This window comes from Ips typographus, linkage group LG7 (genome assembly GCF_016097725.1).
Source record: "Ips typographus isolate SLU linkage group LG7, UJ_Ityp_2.0, whole genome shotgun sequence".
NCBI lineage: Eukaryota > Metazoa > Arthropoda > Insecta > Coleoptera > Curculionidae > Ips > Ips typographus.
Window position 1 is genome coordinate 1541982 of NC_138428.1, and position 20357 is coordinate 1562338.

Genomic DNA, 20357 nt, shown 5'->3' on the forward strand with positions numbered 1-20357 from the left:
TCAGTTTTTGAGCTAATCAAGTATTGTGAGCAGGACCTCGAGCCTCCCAATTGGATGGGGAGGAGTGTCCGTTGCACGTTAAGCACCCACCTACAGGAGAAGAGTTTGCTTTGGGGTGTGGCGTTTGTAGAAACGCACACACGTTTTAACTCGTGTAGAAATTGTTTAGTTTCTTCTAATATTGTTTTAAGGTTTTTCTAAAACACACCACTTTGTTCCTATACCTACTAATGGCTTTGTACTTGCCATATATTTTAATTGACACTATATTTGTAGTCTCTATAAGTAGTTTTAATCTAAAGTTCTCATAAAACTTGTAAGCCATTAAAAATATTAACCACTCAACTTGGGTTTTGTTAATTGCTTGTTTTCCACCAAATACCCTATTTACGATCAGGTTTGGAGGTTATATTTCTAGAAGGGAAATGACGTAGTAATGTGTGTTTTGTTTGTTGCAAGCAATGTTGCCAGGTCTACCGTTAAAACGTTATTCTACCGTTTTTAATACCACTGCCATTGTAAAACATTTTATATACTGCGAATTGCCAAATACACATATTTTATTTTGCAGTGTTGTTTCAAGTTTGATACCGCTTTTCTCCCTGACTGTACTAAATTTTTTCAAGCTATTGAATAGGAAAATTAATGACGATTCTAAAAATGTGCTATTTTCTCACTCCATTTTGTCCCTACAAACTGTGTTTTTGGCAGTTCAAACTTGTTTTAACAAAAGCATACAAACCAACTGTCAAATTACGTCATCGTGACGTCAAAAACGCTCTGCTCGCTTCATGGAGCTTGAAAACGAATGCAACCTGCGACAACCTTAAATTGTTGCTTTGCTACATCAAGTGGGTCACGTATCAAGTTATCCTTTGAAACCACGATATCTGTCACTAAAGTCAAACATGGCCTAGAATCTGCAAAAATTGCAGTTTAACACAGTTTTCAAAAGGAGAGGTGTTGAAACAAGTTTGTATTTAAAAGATGCTTTATTTTTTCTTGAATCTACCTTTAAGTACCTACCTACTAGACTAGAAATAAGACCAGTATATACACAAGTAAGATAACAGTATAACAAATAAAATTAGAAGTGTTAAGAATGTAAACAACGCACACACTAAAATGTATGATAGATATTTTGCTTAAAAATAATCTACAAAAATAAAGGAAAACTCTATCTACATATTAAACTATGGTTTGCTAGAAAAGCGGTTCCGTTATTTAGCGGCCATAATGTAGTGTCAGTCCATAACTGATATATACTATAACACAGGACGACATTCGACATACCTAAAAATACGACTCATAAATACTGTCGTCACTGCTCTTTAAAACAAACCTGACATTTCAATGCATAGCCGTGTCTACGTCATACTACCGTATTTGTGACCTGGAGGCCAGAGGGGAGCCTCCGAAGTAGATGCAATAGAGTCTCTGGTGAAGGCGTTTGTTATTGAGTCTTTGAGCCGGTCTTTAAACGTTTGATACTCCATGTGCGCGTATTTTGGACCGAAATCAAAATCGGCCACTTCCACTACAAACCTGAAATTTTGTAATGAAAATCTTAAACTGAATAAATCCCAACAAATTTTCATGGATTTCATTAAATTTGAAATTTACACAGAATTTCTATTTAAAACATGTACCTATCTCTGAATGCTCTCGGTATCACCTCTATTTTACTTTTGAGATTTTACAGCAAATACTCATCATCAGTAATTAATAATTCAGCAAATTCTAACCTCAAATTCAAAAGATTAATCAAGTGTTGCACGTGATTTGAATCAGTAAACAAAGCACTTTCAAAATCTGACTGATCTGAGAAAAATAAAGTTGATAGCTGGCAAAAACCGAAACGTCGGATTGGAAATGCTTTTTTCGTACTTATTTCACCTAATTTAAGGTCCTTGGGCGTAAATATGCCCTTTGCTTTGCAGTGGAACCCTCATGGAGCAAAATAAATTTTTTTTTCAATTTTTGAATGATAAAAAATACTACAAAATGAGCCAAAACTGGCCTCTGTAGCTCTTCATGTGCGTGAATGAACCATGAGTGAACATATAGTCTGTTCAGTGACTTCTGATTGTTGCGTCACAAAGAACGTATGTCGGTGATTAAATGTGATATGGATTGATTGTCAACCAAGTCTGGAAAGGTTTAAGACACTTGTAGAGGCCTCTGACACTTTTTAAAAGGTTCTCAATAGCATTTAGAAGAGTATGGAACTTTCAAAATGGTCCTAGAGGCTTCTGGCTATTTAAAACAACTCTGGGGAAGGTGGTCAGTAGCGTTTAGAGGTCTTTGGTACATTCAAAAGTGGCCTAGAGGCCTCTGACAATTTAAAACAAGTCTGGGAAGGTTTAAGACACTTGTAGAGGCCTCTGGTACTTTCCAAAAGGTTTTCAAGAGCATTTAGAGGCCTATGAAACTTTCAAAATGGTCCTAGAGGCCTATTTACACAGTACTTTACCTGGATCTATTCTGGAAGTAGTAAGCCACACCAAATACAATGGTGACCACAGCAACCAAACTGAACGCCACCGGTACCACTATGACGGAGAGCTGAGCCTGTTGATTAACTGAAAATAAAATTTGACTTAACTACTTTTTAGTTCTAATGCTCTTTGAAGATTTTTTGAAAATTACAAAAAATTGAACTTTTTATGCATAAAATGGTCGATTTAATTTAAACTTTTAGTGAAAATTAAAAATGAACATAAAAAGAATGCTAATAAACGTGAATTTTCAATTATTGCCTCACTTACATTTGAAATATCCAGTGAGAAAATCAGGTGTTTGCTGAATTAACTAATTTAAGTGTGACTTACCTTTATAAACAGTGACGGCAACCGAAGTAACTACTTTATTCACATCATTCTTGATGATGATTATCACAGTATGTTGATCTTGAAAGTATCGCTCGATCGGGAAATTGCACTGTTCTAGCTCGTCGTATTCGGTGCAAGTCTCGTGTCCGGTTACATTATACAACCCTACATTTGAACATTATCATTACTTAGTAAATTAATTGTCTTGCTGAAGAAACCACTGAAGAGTAAAGGCGGTTTTACATTGAGACAACCTATTTGCTTGCCTATTTTCAAGTCAGTTTTTTGATAATCGCTCTTTTAGCTATTAAGACAATTTTTTCGAAAAAATCCACTTTTCTATTTCCTGTATCTATAAAAGCTACTTCGTACTTTATATTATAGTTTGAGTCATTTAAATTAGGGTTTTCTTCCCTAGTCGAAGTCAAACCACGCGATGTGAGGCCACAAACCTAAACTCACTGATAAACAATGTTAGGAACTACTGGGAATATTCAGTGAGGAAAAAGCAGCGGGGCAAAGAATTAGAGAACATCAAGAGAGAAAACTACTGGCAGAGACAGAGAGCAGCAATTACCTCGTCCACCACTCAGAATTATAGAAACCTGACCAAGCAGGAGTGTCACACATAGACACTTCCTGAGGACAAAACCACCAGTAGATCCCTCTAGAAATTTAAAACAGTTATGAGAAGGTTTGAGACACTTGTAGAAGATTTTGGCACTTTTTAGAAGGTTTTTCGTAGCATTTAGAGGTCTCTGACGTTTTCAAAATGGTTCTACAGGTCATTGGAAATTTAAAACAGTTATGGGAAGGTTTACAGGTTTAAAACACTCTGAGCGGCCTCTGGATCTTTTTAAAAGGTTTTCAATAGCATTTAAAGGTCTCCAAGGTCTTTTAAAGGCCTTGGCACTTTCTTGAAGGTTCTCAGTAGAATTCAGAGGGTCTGATACATTCAAAACCATCCTCGAGGCTTGTGGCAGTGTAATAAAATTCTTGAAAAGTTCAAAACACTTGCAGAGGATTTTGGCACTTTTTAGAAGGTTCTCCATAGCATTTAGAGACCTCTGACACTTTCAAAATAATTCTAGAAGCGTCTAGCAATTTAAAACAGTCATGGGAAGACACTTGTAGAGAGCTCTGGCTCTTTTTAGAAGGTTCTCAGTAAATTTTAGAGGGTCTGGCATATTCAAAACGGTCTTAGAAGCCTGTGGCAGTTTAATACAATTCTTGGAAAATTCAAAACATTATACTTCACGCCCTAAGGTTTTCAATAGCATTTAAAGGTCTATGGAACTTTATGTATTTATGCTACTCTAGCCAAAGACTGGCTTTGGTACTGGCAAGGGAGAGCTTCTAGAGTTTTTGGCAACGTTAAAAACCTTTCAGATTTTTTATGAGCTTCTACAAATTTATCAGAGCCTTCTGCAACCTTCCAGAACTTTGATGGAGCTTATAGAACTAGTCAGGATGTTATAGAGCCTTTGGCAAAGTTCCCACACCTTCCACACTTTTGCAGAAGCTTCTAGAGCTTCTCAGAATGTTATAGAGCCTTTGGCAACGTTCCAAACTTTTCAGAACTTTGATGAAGCTTCCAGAACTAGCCAAAACATTCTAGAGCCTTTGACAAAGTTCCCAAACCTTCCAGACTTTTGCAGAAACTTCTACAACTTGTCAAAACATTCTGGAGCCTTCTGCAACATTTCAAAACCTTCCAGACCTTTGCGGAAGCTTCTAGAACTTGTCAGAATGTTATAGAGGCTTTGACAAAATTCTGAACCCTTCAGATCTCTCTATGAAACTTTCAAAATAATTCTAAAGTCCTCTGGCAATTTTAAACAATTATAAGAAGGTTAAGACACTTGTAGCACTTTTTAAAAGGTTTTCAATAGCATTAGGGGTTTATGGAACTTTCAAAATGATTCTAGAGGCCTCTGCAAATTTAAAACAATTTGGGGAGGACAGGGACACTTGGAGAAGGCTTTGGAACTTCTAAGCAGGTTCTCAGTGCATTTAGAAGTCTCTGACACTTTCAAAATGGTTTTAGAGAATTTGATTTGATTGATTGTAAAGGTTTTGTCAAATGGTTGTCTCAATGTAACACCGCACAGCACGATCTTAGTCTGGCAGTTCAACTGAATAAGTCATTATAATTTCTTCTCGTTTTTTAATTTAATATATTCAACGTCTTCATCTTAGAGAAGAGCTGATATCAAACGATTAATGCCACGCCAAAATTATCAAGTGTGTCAAAACATATGGTTGCTCCCGAACGTACAAACAAAACCTTTAATCTTCAATGGTTTTCTTGGTCATTTGGTACAAAGAATAGCCATTTAACAAGAAGGGACAGTTGAAAAGAGAAAGCGAATTAGAGAAAGATTGGACTCTGGAAGAAATGACAAGAACAATCGACTAATATCGGCTTTGATCGTTGAATATCAGGAGTTTTATAAGGTTATATTTCTTTTAAAACATCAGTTTTAAGTTAATATTGGTTAATAAGGATTGATATCTTCCAATGATTAAGAGGCGAACTTGGATGCATATTTTATTTCAAAATGAAATAAGATAAGAGACAACCGGCAACATGTTTCCTACCAAAGGCATCCAAAAACACCACTCCAATATCAAAGGAATTATGCCGGCTGTCTCTTCTTGCTAAACAGCTATTCTTTGATTCGTATATGAAATTCACACAAAAATGTAATTTTAAATTAAAATACAAACCTTCTCGAAACAAATAACAAGCTTGAATCCGTGCTGAACCTTTACAGTTCACCGTCAAACTCAGGAGCTCCCCGTGCTGCAACCAGTTATTACCCGACACGCTGATATTGGCAATCGGATCTAAATAAAAATATAAGTTTGAACTGACTTTGACTAGCCACTTTCAGGGGAAGAAAGGATATCAAAGGTGATCTACAAAGGAAACATACAAAAAGACGCAACAGAACTAATAACAGTAAGGAACTTGGAAAGAGCAGTTCCAGAAAAAGAAGGATGGACCCGCACAACTGACCTGATCTTACCTTTAGTGATCACAGTACGACGAAAATACCCATATACTTTACTAGGATCGGTCGATATGTAGGTGCTGTTGCAAACCATAGGAAAAATGCCGTTGTACGGCACCAGACTTCCATTTTGCCACACTTTTATGTTAGTACCATTAACGTTACCAGAGAGCGCAGACGTCTCACGCTTCGCTTTAGGTTTAGGGGTTGTAACCTTCGTAAAAATGTTTTCACCACTGTTCTCAGAGCTTTTTACAATATACTTACAGTAGTAGTTGAAGGTTTAACAGTTGTAGTAGTTGTTGTAGTAGGAGGTGGTGGTAATGGCGTAAAATCTCCCACTACCAACGTTTCAATAGTATGTTTCTCTTCAGGTTTGGAGAAATTATAAACAAACCACAGATCCGAGTTTAGGCCGTGGTACACGCAGTCCACAAACCAGTAAGATAATATTGTCGGGGCCGTATTTAGGTACGCTCTATCTGTGGCGTTTACAATTATAGTGTTGTTAAGAGGGCTGTTGGTAGACACGAAAGTGTCTCTGCTGGTATTGATTTGTGCGATTTCAAGGAATCCATTAAGGTTTTCTGAAAAAAATTAAGTACAGATTGAGAATGGTCTTAAAAACAGAGAAGTGTCGCTAAAGAAAATTGCCTTCTAGACCAATAAATGGGCCTTTGAGTAAATTTTCTAATTATTTAACATAAATTTCTACACTTAAAGAATGTCAGTGATTAAATGGGAAATTGTCAAATAGATTATAGTTTTACTACAATAAATTACATAGTATATGACCAACCAATGTTTATATGCAATTAAACAATTTTATTCTCAGAAAGTTTATAACACTGGTAGAAGCATCCTGCACTTTCAAAATTGTACTAGAGGTCTCTGGCAACCCAAAACAATTCTAGAACAATTTAAAACACTTGTAGAGGTTTCTGGCACTTTTTACAAGGTTCACAGGAGCATTTAGAGGTTTATGGAACTATCAAAATGGTCTTAGAGGCCTCTGGTAATTTAAAACAGTTATGGGACGGTTTAATACACTTCTTTCAATAATAAAAACAAATCAGAAACCCCAACTAAGTATTAGTTTTAAATTTAAATAGGTAATTCTGTAATTTGTATTTTTTTGCAAAAATGTCAATTGAACCCTGTTGCATCTAATCCTCTTATTTTCTAATAAACATACTCACTGGAAATACATCAAATGCAGTCTAAGAAAGCAATAAACCTATAAAAAATAAAATGTTTCTTTTTTACTTAAAAGAAAATGGAAAAACAATAAAAAAACTAGATGATCTTGGTAAATAAATCAAATGCAGCACTATTCACACATGAAATGTGGGATGCTTTATTTGACTTATTAACATTTGACAAAATATGTTAAAGATAAGTTAGTAAGACAAAATGCTTTTCAAAATCATGAATTAATACTCTCAGCACTATCAAAAATCACTTTTAAACAAACTGCACTAAAAATTCTTATACTAACCTGTCAGAGTAAAAAATTCTCCTACTGAAGTACTTGTAGAGCAAATAAAATCTTTTATAAACCATTTGCATACTGAAACCCGGATCACATAAAATCCAAATGTGTAGTTTTTGTCTCTACTGTAGCTGACCAACCATGTATCATTATTAGAATCAGAGGACACCTTAACAGTACAATTGCCATATCAATGTCATATTGCTAGCTAGTTAAGCCACAATCTCACCACTTTAGAGTGTTGTGGAATGGCGTTGTCCTCCCACTGGTACTGAAAAGAACCACTTGCTGGTTCACCGTTATCATCATTTATTTGAGCACTGCATTTTAGGGTGGCGCCCAAAACTATTTTCTTATCACATTGCAGAATCACTTGCAGTGCATCTCCTGTAATAAAACAGGATTAGTTGCAGGGAATAGGTGGAGTGCAGGGAATTTGGAATTTACCAACTTGACACCAGAGAACCACTACAACTAAAGCTAACAGTGAACACACTGGAGAACACATCACTTTATTATGAGCGCTAACAGGATGATTAGCCGAGCTCTACAGAGCTGTTTATTATTTATGACATATTACAATAAGTGCTACAAAATTGTTTAACTTTTTTGGTAAACTGGTTTGTCACCGAAAAAATAAAAATAACCTAAACAAATGTACAAATTATTCTAAACTTGAACCAGGTGAAACGTAGATCACGTGGTGTTAGTTCAGTGTGCTAAAGGAGCAGTCACGTGATGGTACAGACAGTTGACACTGATGGTGGGCGGTGTTGCCGGTCGAGTTTGTCAGTCAATAAATTAGAAACAGGGTTGCCAGATTAGGGAATTGTTCCCAAAACAATGGGAAACTTTTTTTTCTGGAAAAAAAAAATTTAAAACTGTTAAAAATTTTTTTTCCAAATCTCCTCAATAAAACCCAAGTAGCAGAATATGTTTACTTTTAATATATCACAAATTTCTGAAAAATCTATAAAATAAAAATGCATCAAATAGATAAAAGATAAAAGTAAACTAAACAAACTATAGTGATTTTTGTACAAGTCTAAATAAAAACTAAAATAAGGTGCACTCATATAAAATTAAAAATCAGCATCAGTAGTAAAGACATTGTCTTCTCCATTACCAGTCACCCCAACTTTTTGGTACTCTCCCACTTTTTTCTCAAAGAAGTTTGTTTTGCCTTCAGTGGAAATTATTGTCATAAAATCAAATGGGTTGGTAACATTGTAAATTTTTTCGCATCCAAGTTCAGTCAGTAGACGATCAGCTACAAACTCTATGTATTGACACATCAAGTTACAGTTCATTCCAATTAGACTGACTGGTAAAGCATCTGATAAAAATTCCTGCTCTATAACCACGGCATCTTTGACTATACCAGTCACTCTTTGTTTTGAAGGTTTCTGTACTAAGTGAGAGAACAGCAAACAGGCAAAGTCACAATGCAAACCTTCATCTCTTGATATTAACTCATTGGAGAATGTTAGTCCTGGCATCAGTCCCCGTTTTTTCAGCCAGAAAATGGCGGCAAAACTGCCAGAGAAGAAAATTCCCTCCACAGCTGCAAAGGCCACAAGTCGCTCACCAAAAGTTGAAGTTTTTGAGGTGATCCACTTTAAAGCCCAATCTGCTTTCTTACGCACACAGGGCAGTGTCTCAACAGCATTAAACAAAAACTCTTTCTGCTTGGGATCTCTTATGTAAGTCTCGATTAGCATGCTGTACATTTCAGAGTGAATGTTTTCAATAGCAATTTGAAATCCATAAAAGCATCTAGCCTCAGTTACCTGCACTTCTTGGCTAAATCTCTCCACAAGATTTTCATTTACTATACCATCAGAGGCTGCAAAAAAGGCCAGAACATGTGAAATAAAGTGCCTCTCATTGTCACTCAGTTTGTCCCAATGGTTTAAATCCTGTGACAAATCCACCTCTTCTGTGGTCCAGAATGAAGCTTCGGCCTTCTTGTATTTTTCCCAAATGTCCGGATACTCGATGGGGAAGATCACAAACCGTCTAGGATTCTCTTTAAGTAAAGGTTCCAGCTCAGGATCGAATTCTGCATAATCGCTACCATCCTGGATGGGGGCTTCCAGTTTTGTGTCGTTCTGAATGGTGTTCGCCTTACTTGGAGACAGCACCATACGCCCCACTTTGTTGGGCAAATGGGGCAACAAAGAATCCACATTTTCTTTGTTGTATTGGGACATTTTGAAGGTTGGTATACACTAAATGCTGCTATTCACCAAGTATAGATTTACGGGGCCTTAAAGAACACTTAAAACAAAGTTAAAGCACACAAAAACATGCAGCATGCAGGACTAAAGTGGTTCTGTATTCTGTAGGAAAAATAGCGCCAAAATTGGCATTTCTATTTTCTATACCCCCGGCTCCTAATTAAAGTGTAAACAATGGAATAACCCCAAAAAATATCATCGTTTATATTTCTGTCTCTCTCTAGCACATGGCCAACCCGGTGTCTAAGTTATCACAGTTCATATTTGTTAAACGTAAGTATAACGTTATTTGATTTGACATGGCGCCAAAACTAATATGTGAGGTTAAGTACCAACATCCTTTAGAGTACGTTCCGCGTTTACGATTTTTGGTAGGCAGCCGACGTTCTACGCATTTAACCCACATTGGTGATGGAATGGTGATGGTACTGGTAATACGCTTATTTACATTTAAAATGTAAACTATATTTGCAGACTGTCTAAAGATCAAAAGCCTAGAAAAAGTTTCAAAAAGCCTAAAAATGTTTAAAAAGACCTAGAAATGTTGAACAAGGCTTAGGAGCTTTGCAAAATGTCCAAAAATAAAGCAAATGGTCTAAAAACCTTCAGTAACTACTGAAATTGTTGCAGAAGGTCTAAAAATCTTCAAAAAGATTTAGAAATGTTACAAAAGGGCTAAAATCATTAAAAAAAAAACAAAACATTTTGCAGACTGTCTACAAATATTGCAAAAGGCCTATAAATTTTGAATGACTAAAAATATTGAAAAAAATCTAAAAACCTTCAAAATCGATTGCACAATGTCTAAAAATGTAAACAAGTTGTAGGTAATTTCATGAAAGTATTTTTATTATTAGAGTTAATTTGATGTTCATCACTCTGCATTCCGAACGCACCTACAACTGTCATATTATAAATGACATTTTGACATCGATTGCGGACGATTGAGTTTTGACAGAAGATATTTTTCATTCCGACGTTTACCACAACACACGCGTGTTGTAGCATCGTGTCACATAACCTAAGTTTTTTTCGTGTTCTCTCACGTGTAGAGTAGATGCGGATGCGGTGTTTTATTTAGTTTGGTGAGATAAACTAATGAATTAGGCTTTCGCTCTACAAAAAAAAGGGGGTCACAATGTTGGTGTTATTTGAAACAGCTGCCGGCTATGCCATATTTAAGGTAAACAGCTTTTACAAGGCCCCATTTTAACCTTTAAACACACACGCTTTCGCAAATCCCTAAAACGTACATGTTTTCAGCTGCTGGACGAGCGTAAGCTGGAACAAGTCGACAGTTTGTACAGTTCGTTCCAGAGCCCTGAAGCTGCCAGCCAAGTGTAAGTACAATTAATACTTAAACCAACAGGTCAGTTGGATTCTTCAGCCTGATTGTACAATCAAGGTTTAGCTGAATAATTAGTAATTACTGTTAAAAGTTCTCATCTAAAAAGCATTCTTGTTCGACTATTGTACAACTGGACCTTAGTTAAATTTCTTTTGTGTGATGGTCCTTATCTTTGTTCTGAAATGAAAAAAAACTTGTGTCTACTAGTCAAATAAGGTAATACAACTCTTTTCAATTTCGAGAGTATTTAGGTGCATCCAAAGTTAAGTTTTGATTTGACTGTGCCACTGTGGTATTTTTTACTGGACCTCTGTCACAGTCAAATCACAACTTATCCCACAATACCTATAAGGGTACAATACATCAGTAAACAAATATGTAATAATTAAATTTAAAAACTTAAATTGCAAAATACAGGTCAGGTAACTTTGATAATTCAATTTTTGAGCTTGCAACACTGTAAAGGCCAGTTGACTATCAAAAACAGTCACATGACCGTCAAAACGCAATTTAAACTTTGGAAAATTGATGAATTAAATTTAGAGAGTTGTAAAAACTTAAATTGCAAAATACAGGTCAGGTGACTTTGATAATTCAATTTTAAGCTTGCAACACTGTAAAGGCCAGTTGACATTTGTCAAAATTAATCACGTGACCTTTAAAAATGTAATCCAGCATTATTAAATATAAAAAATTTGGTGAATTAAATTTAAACTAGTTTAGACAGTTGTAAAAGCTGAAATTGTAACACATCATGTGACTTTGATTATGTAATTTTTAGAGTTTGTAAAACTAAATACCTCAAAATGCTTTGTAATACCGGTAAAGTGCCTCATAATACCTTGAGAGTGTACACCAAAATACCCTGGTGATATGATTGTCATTTTGCACTTAAGAATCTGCCTAAACCAACTTTTGAAAAAGAATTAAGAAGTTGGGTAAACCCGGCCTTAGCTGTTCTAGTTAAGCCTGGTTTATAAAGCAAAATTTAAGTTTAAATTTAGTAACTGCTGACCATTGTTTTACATAAAATTCTAAATTTTCACAGCTAATACTAAAGTTATTATTTATGTTTAAACTTCCTGTTAAGATTGAGTATATGAAAGTTCTAAACAGAAATTAAAAGAATATCCTTTTACTATTGATTTAAGTGCAGTAATGTGGCATTAGGAAAATTTTTTTTGTAAACTTGGCTTTAAAATTCTGTATTCTTGAATTGACAGACTGAAACTGAAGCATTTCCAAAAATTTGCGGACATAACCGAGGCTTTAGCAGCAACGACGGCGGCGGTCGAGGGTAAACTTTCCAAGAGTTTAAAGAAAGTGATTAAGAACCACGTGGCCAAAGACGCGCAGGAACAATTACTAGTCGCGGACGCCAAACTTGGTTCAGCCATAAAAGAAAAGTTTAGTCTGCAATGTTTATCAAACACTGCGGTACAGGAATTGATGCGTTGCATCCGGATGCAACTCGAGAGTTTGGTGAGCGGAACCACCAAGAAAGAACTCACCGCCATGGCTTTGGGGCTGGCTCACTCATTGTCGCGGTACAAATTAAAGTTCTCTCCTGACAAAGTGGATACTATGATTGTCCAGGCTGTGTCGCTTTTGGACGATTTGGACAAGGAATTGAATAATTACACTATGAGGTAAGTTGCGTGAACAAGTTTAAGGAGTGATAATAGTTTATTTTTACAAGTTGAAGTAGACAGGGGTTGGTGAGTAACACAAAGTCGTTGTTTAAACCTTAAAAACGTCCTACATGTTTCCAGCGCCGAAGCTGCTCATCTAGGCATCATTTAGAGGTTTATAGAACTTTCAAAATGGTCTTAGAGGCCTCTGGCACTTGTTAGAACGTTCTCAATAGCATTTAGAGGTTTATGGAACTTTCAAAATGGTCCTAGAGGCCTCTCTAATGTAATCATCTTTAAACAAGTATTCTTCTCCTGAAGATGAGCATTTTTTAAGGTTTAAAAGACCAAATAAATTTACTGTGGACTGACTGTGTTCTCTGATGTTAGGTGTCGAGAGTGGTATGGATGGCACTTTCCGGAATTAGGCAAAATTGTGACTGACAACATGGCTTTTGCCAAGACGGTCAAAATTATTGGTACTCGGGAACACGCCGCCTCTTCCGATTTGTCAGATTTGTTGCCCGAAGACGTGGAAGAGAAGGTGAAAGAAGCGGCGGAAATTTCAATGGGCACCGAAATAAGTGACGAGGACATACTCAACATCATCAGTTTGTGCGATCAAATCATCGACATGACCAACTACAGACAACAGCTCTACGACTACCTGAAGAACCGTATGATGGCCATTGCACCTAACCTAACAATTTTAGTGGGTGATTTGGTGGGTGCTCGATTAATTTCGCACGCGGGCTCTTTGATTAATTTGGCCAAACATCCGGCCTCGACAGTGCAAATTTTGGGTGCGGAGAAGGCTTTATTCAGAGCCCTTAAAACAAAAAAGGACACTCCTAAATACGGTTTGATTTACCACGCGCAGTTGGTAGGTCAGAGCAGCACTAAAAATAAAGGAAAAATGTCCCGGTAAGATCGTTTTTTTTGTTTTAAATTACTTTTTTAAAGTTAATTTGGTGGTTAGAATGTTGGCAGCGAAAGCATCTTTGGCTACCAGAGTGGACGCTTTAGGTGATGAGGTAAACATTACCTTAGGAGCGGAACATAAAGCAAAACTAGAGGCCCGATTGCGGATATTGGAGGAAGGAAACGTCCGAAGGATTAGCGGAACGGGAAAAGCAAAAGCCAAATTTGAAAAATACCAAGGAGTGAGCGAAATCAAGCAATATCCAGATGCGGCAGACAGCACATTGCCGTCCACTAGTAAACGTAAACGATCCGAGTTGGAACTAAAAGAGGAACCGGAAGAAACGGAGCAACAACCCAAGCTTGAGAGCCGAAAAAAGAAACGCTCAGAATCGGAAATGAAAGTAGAAGAGGAAGAAGAGCAACAGCCTGACATTGAAGTTCAGAAAAAGAAGAAGAAGAAGAAAGTCAAGCAGGAAGAGGAAGTTGTTGAAGGTATTTACTATTGGTTAATTAATTAAAGCATTATTATCATTATAATTGGGTTTCAGCGGAGTCAATCACCCCTAAAAAAGAGAAAAAGGTAAAACAGGAGATAAAGGAGGAAGTCATGGAAGGTAATTATTTCAAAATTTAAAAAAATGCAAAATTTATTAACTGTAAAATTGGTTTCAGCTGAGGAGGTCACCCCTAAAAAGGAGAAAAAGAAGAAACACAAAAAATTAGAACAGCAATAAAGTAAAATTCTATTATTTAGATTTAAATATTTTTTTAAGGTGTCCAATTTGAAATTGACTATAGATTAATAAAAAAGAAAAACAGGAAATTGTTGTTTTTGTATTAATTGTCTTTTAGTACTCTTGACCCTTTTGCAGTACCGTAGTATTATACCGACGGGTCTGGGTTCACTTTTTAGAAGGTTGTCAGTAGATCTTGGAGGTTTATAGAACTTTCAAAATGGTCCTAGAGGCCTCTGACAATTGAAAACAAGTCTGGGAAGGTATAAGACACTTGCAGAAGCCTCTGGCACTTGTTAGAAGGTTCTCAATAGCATTTAAAGGCCTCTGGCAGATTCAAAATGCTTCTAGAGGCCTCTGACAATTTAAAACAGTTATAGTAAGGTTTAAGACAGTTGTAGTGGGCTCTGGCACTTTTTAGACGGTTCTCAATAGCATTTAGAGGTTTATAGAATTCTCAAAATGGTCTTAGAGGCCTCTGGCAATTTAAAAACAGTTCTGGGAAAGTTTAAGACAGTTGTAGAGAGGCCTCTTCCACTTTTTAGAAGGTTGTTTGGTTGCAGAAACTCTTTTCAATCGTAAAAATGGTCACGTGACTGAAAGGATACCGTTTCAACCGTAAGTCAACGGTCAAGTGACCTTTGTAACCGAATTTGAAAATTGAAAAGAAATCACGTGACCTACAGAAATCTCTTGTAGTCGCAAAAATGATTACGTAGCCTTCAGAGCAACATTTTGACCTTAAATAAAGTCACATTCAAGATTCCATTCGGCGAAAAGTTGAAAATAGACCTTCTGCACCAATTAACCATAAACATTATCACATATGTGTGTTATTTAAACCTTAACCAGAAAAAAACAATTGAATTTAGATTATGGCCGGCGAGCAGAGCGAATGTGATGTCACAATGACGTAATTTGACAGTTGGTGCTACTATATTCGTGACAATTGTGATTTTAAAAAACAATAAAATCACAATCTTTAAATGCCAATAATTTGAAAACGGCTAACCCAAAATTGTCATCTTATTATATTTTCAATTAATCAGAAAATATACAGGGTGTAAATTACTAAGTTTACTTTCACCTTTGTAGGTCATTAAGGAACACCCCGTTTTCAACAGGTTTACTTTGAAATAAAAATATCAAACGCAGAAAATTGTAACAAAAACATTATATTCACTATTTTATCAACTAATTTAGATTTAAACACTTACCGACTCACTCATAACTGTCATGTTAGAGTTGAGCGTAGTTTGCTTTGCAGTAAACTGTAAAATAAATAATGAAAGTTAACCGGACTAAATAAAATTGACCTTAAATTGAAAAACATACCGATAAACTCTGATACTGGATCGTTTTCTCCGTCACCGCGCATAGTACCGGTGATTTCGTCATTTTCCACCATCGGCATGAACAAGTGAACGAATTCGGTACTGTACGGCGGCCCTATGGTCTCCAGCACCTGAAAATGAATCCAAAATCAGTTTGTAAGACTTTGGTTTGTCGGATAATCCTGAATTACCTCAGTGACAAAGTATCGGATCAACGAAATGTCGGTGTCGCCGCGTTGCCAACACTGTTTGATGTACTTGACCACAGGAACAACACAGCCGGAACACAACAAGTTAACCATCCGGTCCAAAACCATTTTTCGCATTTCCAGCTGTAGAGTAGACCAAAAATTTAGTCAAAAATCACTTTTACCGGACAGAATCACGGTCACCTGAACTAAAATCTCCAGTTCGTCTTGTTTGGACTCGAACAGCCGAATCAGCAGTTCCAAAACTTGGTTGTGTAACAACAGATGACACGTAACCACCTCGTCCAAGAGAGCCAAGTGGATTGGGGTGTGTTCCGTCGACAGTTTGAAGTAGCTCGGCTCGGTTACGGTACATTCCACCCATCGTATCACACCCAATGATACCACAGGAAAACTGCGTGAAAACGCTTTTACTTATTGAATAGTGGTCCAGTTTTAAATGTCAATAATTCACCATTCGATAGCACATATTTGTGATAGCTGTCAGAATGTTGGAGCAATTTTGATCAAACTTGGAACTTAGGAAATTAATACTCGTTATGTGATGTTAATGACTCTGACCATTTTATACAATTGTTCTAAGCTTTCAGCATCATTTGAAGACGTTTTAAGACAGTTTCAAGACAGTTACTAAACTTAGCAGGACCATTATAGCAATTTGAAGACAATAAGTAAAGCTTCCTGACACCAGTAAAGCTTTCAGAATCATTTGAAGACGTTTTGAAGGCTGTAAGATAGTTTCAAGGCAGAAATAAAGCTTAGAACTTGAAATTTAACCATCTCAAGACAGTAACAGAGTTGCAAGACACTTGAAACGTTAAATTTTGGCAAATTAAAGAGAGTAAAACGTTTTGAAGATCGCTTCTAACAATTTTAAGGCAATAAGACAGCTTCAAGACGGTTATTAACTTTACCAGAATAATTATAGCAATTTGAAGAGTTTCAACATACTAGTAAAGCTTTCAGCATCATTTGAATACTGTAAGATAGCTTCAAGACAGTAACAAAGCTTAGAACTTCAAATTTAACATTCTCAAGACAGTAACAGAGTTTCAAGACACTTAAAACGTCAAATTTTGGTAAATTAAAGAAAGTTAAACACTTTGAACATCAATTTTAAGGCAATAAGACAGCAAATGTTGAAACGGCATAAGATTGGGCTGTAAAATGTTCATAAATCTCCCTCATTAATCTTGGAAGTTACAGGACTTTAACCAAGTGACTGCACCAAAACAAAGTTAATATAATGTCTGTTCAAAAACCAAAAATAAATTGTAACGTAATTGCACTAACTTACCGTAATGATTGATAAATGGTGGCAAGATCAGCCATCAATTCGCTGCTACCCTTGTTGCCGTTACAAATCGTATGCACCGTCTCTATCGCTCGGACGGTTGGTTGCAGTTCATCCTTGTTGCACACCCTCTTCTGACCTGTTTCAACAACACTCAACACTGATTTTCCTTAAAAATCCCCGTTCTTACCTTGTTTTTTCGGCTGTACTTCACTAACACTAGCCGCATAGGCTAATAAGTGGATGTATTTCGGTTTGTGGTCGGGATTGAGCTTAACGCCGGGTTTGAAAAGCGCGTCAACCAGCAGTTCTACACCGAAACCACATAAGAATACAACACGGTTACAAATGCAAGCGAAAACTCACCCAAAAACTGTGGAGTACGGATTAAATCAAGCGGAGGTGGATCCGGTGAGTTGTAGGTCTTAAACAGCACCGAAATATCTGCGGGGTTTAGAGTGTTTTTGGATAACATGGCGCTCAAAGCTTGGCAAGCTAACGGGTAGGCCGAAGCCCCGTTCAGAGCCATTGTTATGGGAGTAATGTCGTTTCCACTAAAAACACATAAATTATAGCATCCACCTGACTAAATTGCAGGGTTAACAAACTTTTTTTGAGCGCATTTCATTATTTCTTGAGACAACCGTTTCATACTGGATCCTCCCTTGTTTTCTCTAGCTAATATGTGAATTACCAGTTGGCTGTACACGTACGTGTGTTGTCCGTGACACACCATTTTCTAGGACAAACATTTTAAATTAATCATTGGAAACTGCAGCTAGTTTCTAATACTAACCGCGCACTCTTGACTGGTTTTCTGCCACTCTTCGGGATTAGTCAGGAAACTAGTTATAGAAGTTTTTAATACTCTAGAAAAAACCTCAAGTTGCTGAGCTGCAGTCGATATGCTAGTGATTTCTCCTTGAAATCCCGCGTCTGATATTAACTACAACAAACCTCAAATAAGTAATCATGATTCTCGCTTATTTGACAATTGTACTACAAACACTATATCAAGTGATTTATAGAGAATTTTACGGCTTACAATTTGGTAAAAAAATCAACTCAATAACTGTCAAAATAACCGAATTATGCGCTGTCAAGTGACAGGAGTGAAAATCTCAACCTGCCAGTACAACTCAGAAATTTTCGTCCCATAACTCGGACAGTTGACATTTTTCGTAAAAACACGTCACTTGACTGTTGTAGAGGACTCTCTAGACTACATTATGGTAAAAAAATCAACACGATAATTGTGAAAATAACCGAATGAAGCGCTTTCAAAGTGACTGGAATGGAAATCTCAAATTTTGACAGTGGTCAAAATTTTAATGAAATGAAATTCAATTTTTAAGCTGGTAACACTGTAAAGGCATGGCGGCACTAGTCAAAAATAGGCAAAATATAAATAATAATCAACCTGAAAAAGAAAATAAGAATTTCCAAAAAAAACTTACCTTGATAGTAAAATTCAACATTAAACAGTCAGGATACTCTTCCGCCAATCGATATATTAAAGATCTCCAAGTGGGATGTTCAATCAACTGAGTCAACCAAGCCGGAGTCTCACCCTCTTCGGTGAAGATGGTATCGGCCTTTTTAGGGTCAAAAGATTTCAAAATCATTTCCTTCAAATGGTTTTCCACCATGGCTTGCACGTCCTGCACTTTAACCCCTTTCAAACCAAACACACAAATTAATAACAGTTCTGGTAGAGTTAAAACGGACGGTGCATTACCCCCGATAATCAGCCATTCGGCTATCAAGTTAGCCATTTGAGCTACGGCGGTGTAGTTGTGCGACAGCTCCTCAATTACTTGCAATGGATTGCCGCCTGCTTGAAAATAGCGTTTTAATTGCGAGAATATGCCCGGTTCCATAATGTAATCGGGGGTTGCAAATTTGACCGCACAATCGGCCAGGATTTGTTCTGGTGACTCTGTTTCTTCCAGGCCCTCCAACTGTAGAAAATAAATTTAATACCAAAAGTGATTATTAAGGAAGTAAAGTGTCGGTTTTTCAAAAGTAAAGTTTGATTTTGTTTAAATGATAAAAATCTGAAACTCTAGGTAGGAGAACGTGTTTTATTATTCTAGCGCCCTCTTTGAGAAGTAAAGGCAAATTTGGAATTTCAAATAAAACGTATTTTTATTACGCAATTATTATTTAAACAATTTGTAATTTACCAGTGATTTACTGACAATTGTCAAAATAACTGTCATAAATCTCAGAAACACGTCTTGTTTCGAAAACTGTAATTTTTGCAAATTCTAGGTACATTTTGAGAGTTTGGACATTAGTCATAGATATCAGGTGGTATTGGGGAAAAATTTAGCTAGGCAGTCACGTGACTACTGTCATAAATCTCAGAAGCGCGTTTTGTATTGAATACTGCAAGAAAACTCTTCTAAACCCTGATTTTTGGAACTTTTGAGCATAGTTTGACAGTCAGGAACAAAATTGCTTGTCAAACCCACTTGGAGTGAGAAAATGATTGTTTTAAGCACATTTTTGGAATCCTCATTAAGTTTTCTATCCAGTAACATGAAAACACACTATAAAATTTAGTACAGTCAGGCAGAAAAATGATTTGAAAGTTTGAACTGCCAAAAACACAGTTTGAAAGAACAGTCAGAAACAAAATCGTCTGTAAAACCCACTTAGAGTGAGAAAGTGACTGATTTAAGCACATTTTTGGAATCCTCATTAAATTTCCTATCCAACCTGAAAAACAGACAAAATCTGGTACAGTCAGGGAGAAAAGCAGTGTGTCAAGTTTGAACTACCAGAATCACTCCCTGGCTGTCCTTTCCTGTAAAACCCACTTGGAGTGAAAAAATGTCTGATTTAAGCACTGTATCAAATGAATAGATACAGTTGGTCAGTTACTTAACTGTATTAAACACTATACTTTAGTATAGTTGAAGATTAAATAAAACTGTATAGAAAACTAGCATGTTTACTTGCCTCATTATCAGGGTCCCCATTGTCCCAGGGCCGGTCATCGTATTCTACCTCCATGTCTCTAAATTGTTTAGACTACACTTACACACACATTAATCTGACTATCGGACAAATTTAGACAATATTAAATAACCAAAACATACAAATTTACAACATTGTTTTTGTTTACTGTTTTAAACTAAACAAGCCGGAACGCCATCTTGGATGTAGAGCTGTCGAAAGTCGTTAGTAATGACATGTGTCAAATTATTCTAGTCATAGGCAACGTTGCCAACGGACCAACTCTTTCTGGAACAAGAAAAACGAGATACTCTTAGTGTGATAGAAAAAGATAGCAAC

General features: G+C 36.5%; 5 protein-coding genes across 6 annotated transcripts in view; 2 read left to right on the forward strand and 3 right to left on the reverse strand.

Annotated features, from left to right (window-relative positions):
- The window catches only part of hiw (MYC binding protein highwire), a 96911-nt gene extending 96566 nt beyond the window's left edge, over nt 1–345 (forward strand). For both annotated transcript variants that reach the window (XM_081983146.1, XM_081983145.1), the window contains exon 68: nt 34–345. In XM_081983146.1, the coding sequence (XP_081839272.1) occupies nt 34–149 (116 nt within the window). In that variant the 3' untranslated portion in view covers nt 150–345. The remainder of the gene's footprint in view (nt 1–33) is intronic.
- Nucleotides 346–973: 628 nt separating this feature from the next.
- LOC145731419 (uncharacterized) lies at nt 974–7985 on the reverse strand. Its single transcript, XM_081983207.1, has 10 exons — nt 7788–7985; nt 7570–7727; nt 7347–7509; nt 6116–6435; nt 5864–6062; nt 5562–5681; nt 2832–2996; nt 2474–2582; nt 1343–1545; nt 974–1293 (listed from the first exon to the last, which is right to left on the reverse strand). Exons 1-9 carry the CDS (start codon nt 7846–7848, stop codon nt 1368–1370), a joined length of 1473 nt encoding a protein of 490 aa, XP_081839333.1. The 5' UTR covers nt 7849–7985; the 3' UTR covers nt 974–1293; nt 1343–1367.
- A 281-nt stretch (nt 7986–8266) lies between these two features.
- Nucleotides 8267–9768, reverse strand: RnrS (ribonucleoside-diphosphate reductase subunit M2). Its single transcript, XM_081983237.1, has one exon. It carries the CDS (start codon nt 9551–9553, stop codon nt 8423–8425), a length of 1131 nt encoding a protein of 376 aa, XP_081839363.1. The 5' UTR covers nt 9554–9768; the 3' UTR covers nt 8267–8422.
- Nucleotides 9769–10552: 784 nt separating this feature from the next.
- nop5 (nop5 ribonucleoprotein) lies at nt 10553–14306 on the forward strand. The gene is made up of 7 exons (XM_081983192.1): nt 10553–10763; nt 10844–10920; nt 12152–12577; nt 12950–13483; nt 13539–13975; nt 14032–14097; nt 14156–14306. Exons 1-7 carry the CDS (start codon nt 10719–10721, stop codon nt 14215–14217), a joined length of 1647 nt encoding a protein of 548 aa, XP_081839318.1. The 5' UTR covers nt 10553–10718; the 3' UTR covers nt 14218–14306.
- Nucleotides 14307–15376: 1070 nt separating this feature from the next.
- Nucleotides 15377–20236, reverse strand: TH1 (negative elongation factor complex member TH1). The gene is made up of 12 exons (XM_081983187.1): nt 20022–20236; nt 18793–19015; nt 18512–18729; nt 17851–18000; nt 17663–17793; nt 17421–17608; nt 17245–17364; nt 17058–17193; nt 15944–16154; nt 15743–15883; nt 15553–15682; nt 15377–15488 (listed from the first exon to the last, which is right to left on the reverse strand). Exons 1-12 carry the CDS (start codon nt 20073–20075, stop codon nt 15457–15459), a joined length of 1734 nt encoding a protein of 577 aa, XP_081839313.1. The 5' UTR covers nt 20076–20236; the 3' UTR covers nt 15377–15456.
- Between the last annotated feature and the right edge of the window lie 121 nt (nt 20237–20357).

Coding starts and splice junctions, on each gene's coding strand:
- nop5 (XM_081983192.1), top strand. CDS start 10,719: ATGTTGGTGTTATTTGAAACAGCTGCCGGCTATGCCATATTTAAG. Junction 12,578..12,949: donor TTGAATAATTACACTATGAG/GTAAGTTGCGTG, acceptor CTCTGATGTTAG/GTGTCGAGAGTGGTATGGAT. Junction 14,098..14,155: donor AAAGGAGGAAGTCATGGAAG/GTAATTATTTCA, acceptor AATTGGTTTCAG/CTGAGGAGGTCACCCCTAAA.
- LOC145731419 (XM_081983207.1), bottom strand. CDS start 7,848: ATGTGTTCTCCAGTGTGTTCACTGTTAGCTTTAGTTGTAGTGGTTCTC. Junction 2,997..5,561: donor TTGTTATTTGTTTCGAGAAG/GTTTGTATTTTA, acceptor GTTCAAATGTAG/GGTTGTATAATGTAACCGGA. Junction 1,546..2,473: donor TACTTCCAGAATAGATCCAG/GTAAAGTACTGT, acceptor ACAAAATTTCAG/GTTTGTAGTGGAAGTGGCCG.
- TH1 (XM_081983187.1), bottom strand. CDS start 20,075: ATGGAGGTAGAATACGATGACCGGCCCTGGGACAATGGGGACCCTGAT. Junction 18,001..18,511: donor TGTTGAATTTTACTATCAAG/GTAAGTTTTTTT, acceptor GGTTTGTTGTAG/TTAATATCAGACGCGGGATT. Junction 17,609..17,662: donor ATGAAATGCGCTCAAAAAAA/GTTTGTTAACCC, acceptor ATGTGTTTTTAG/TGGAAACGACATTACTCCCA.
- RnrS (XM_081983237.1), bottom strand. CDS start 9,553: ATGTCCCAATACAACAAAGAAAATGTGGATTCTTTGTTGCCCCATTTG.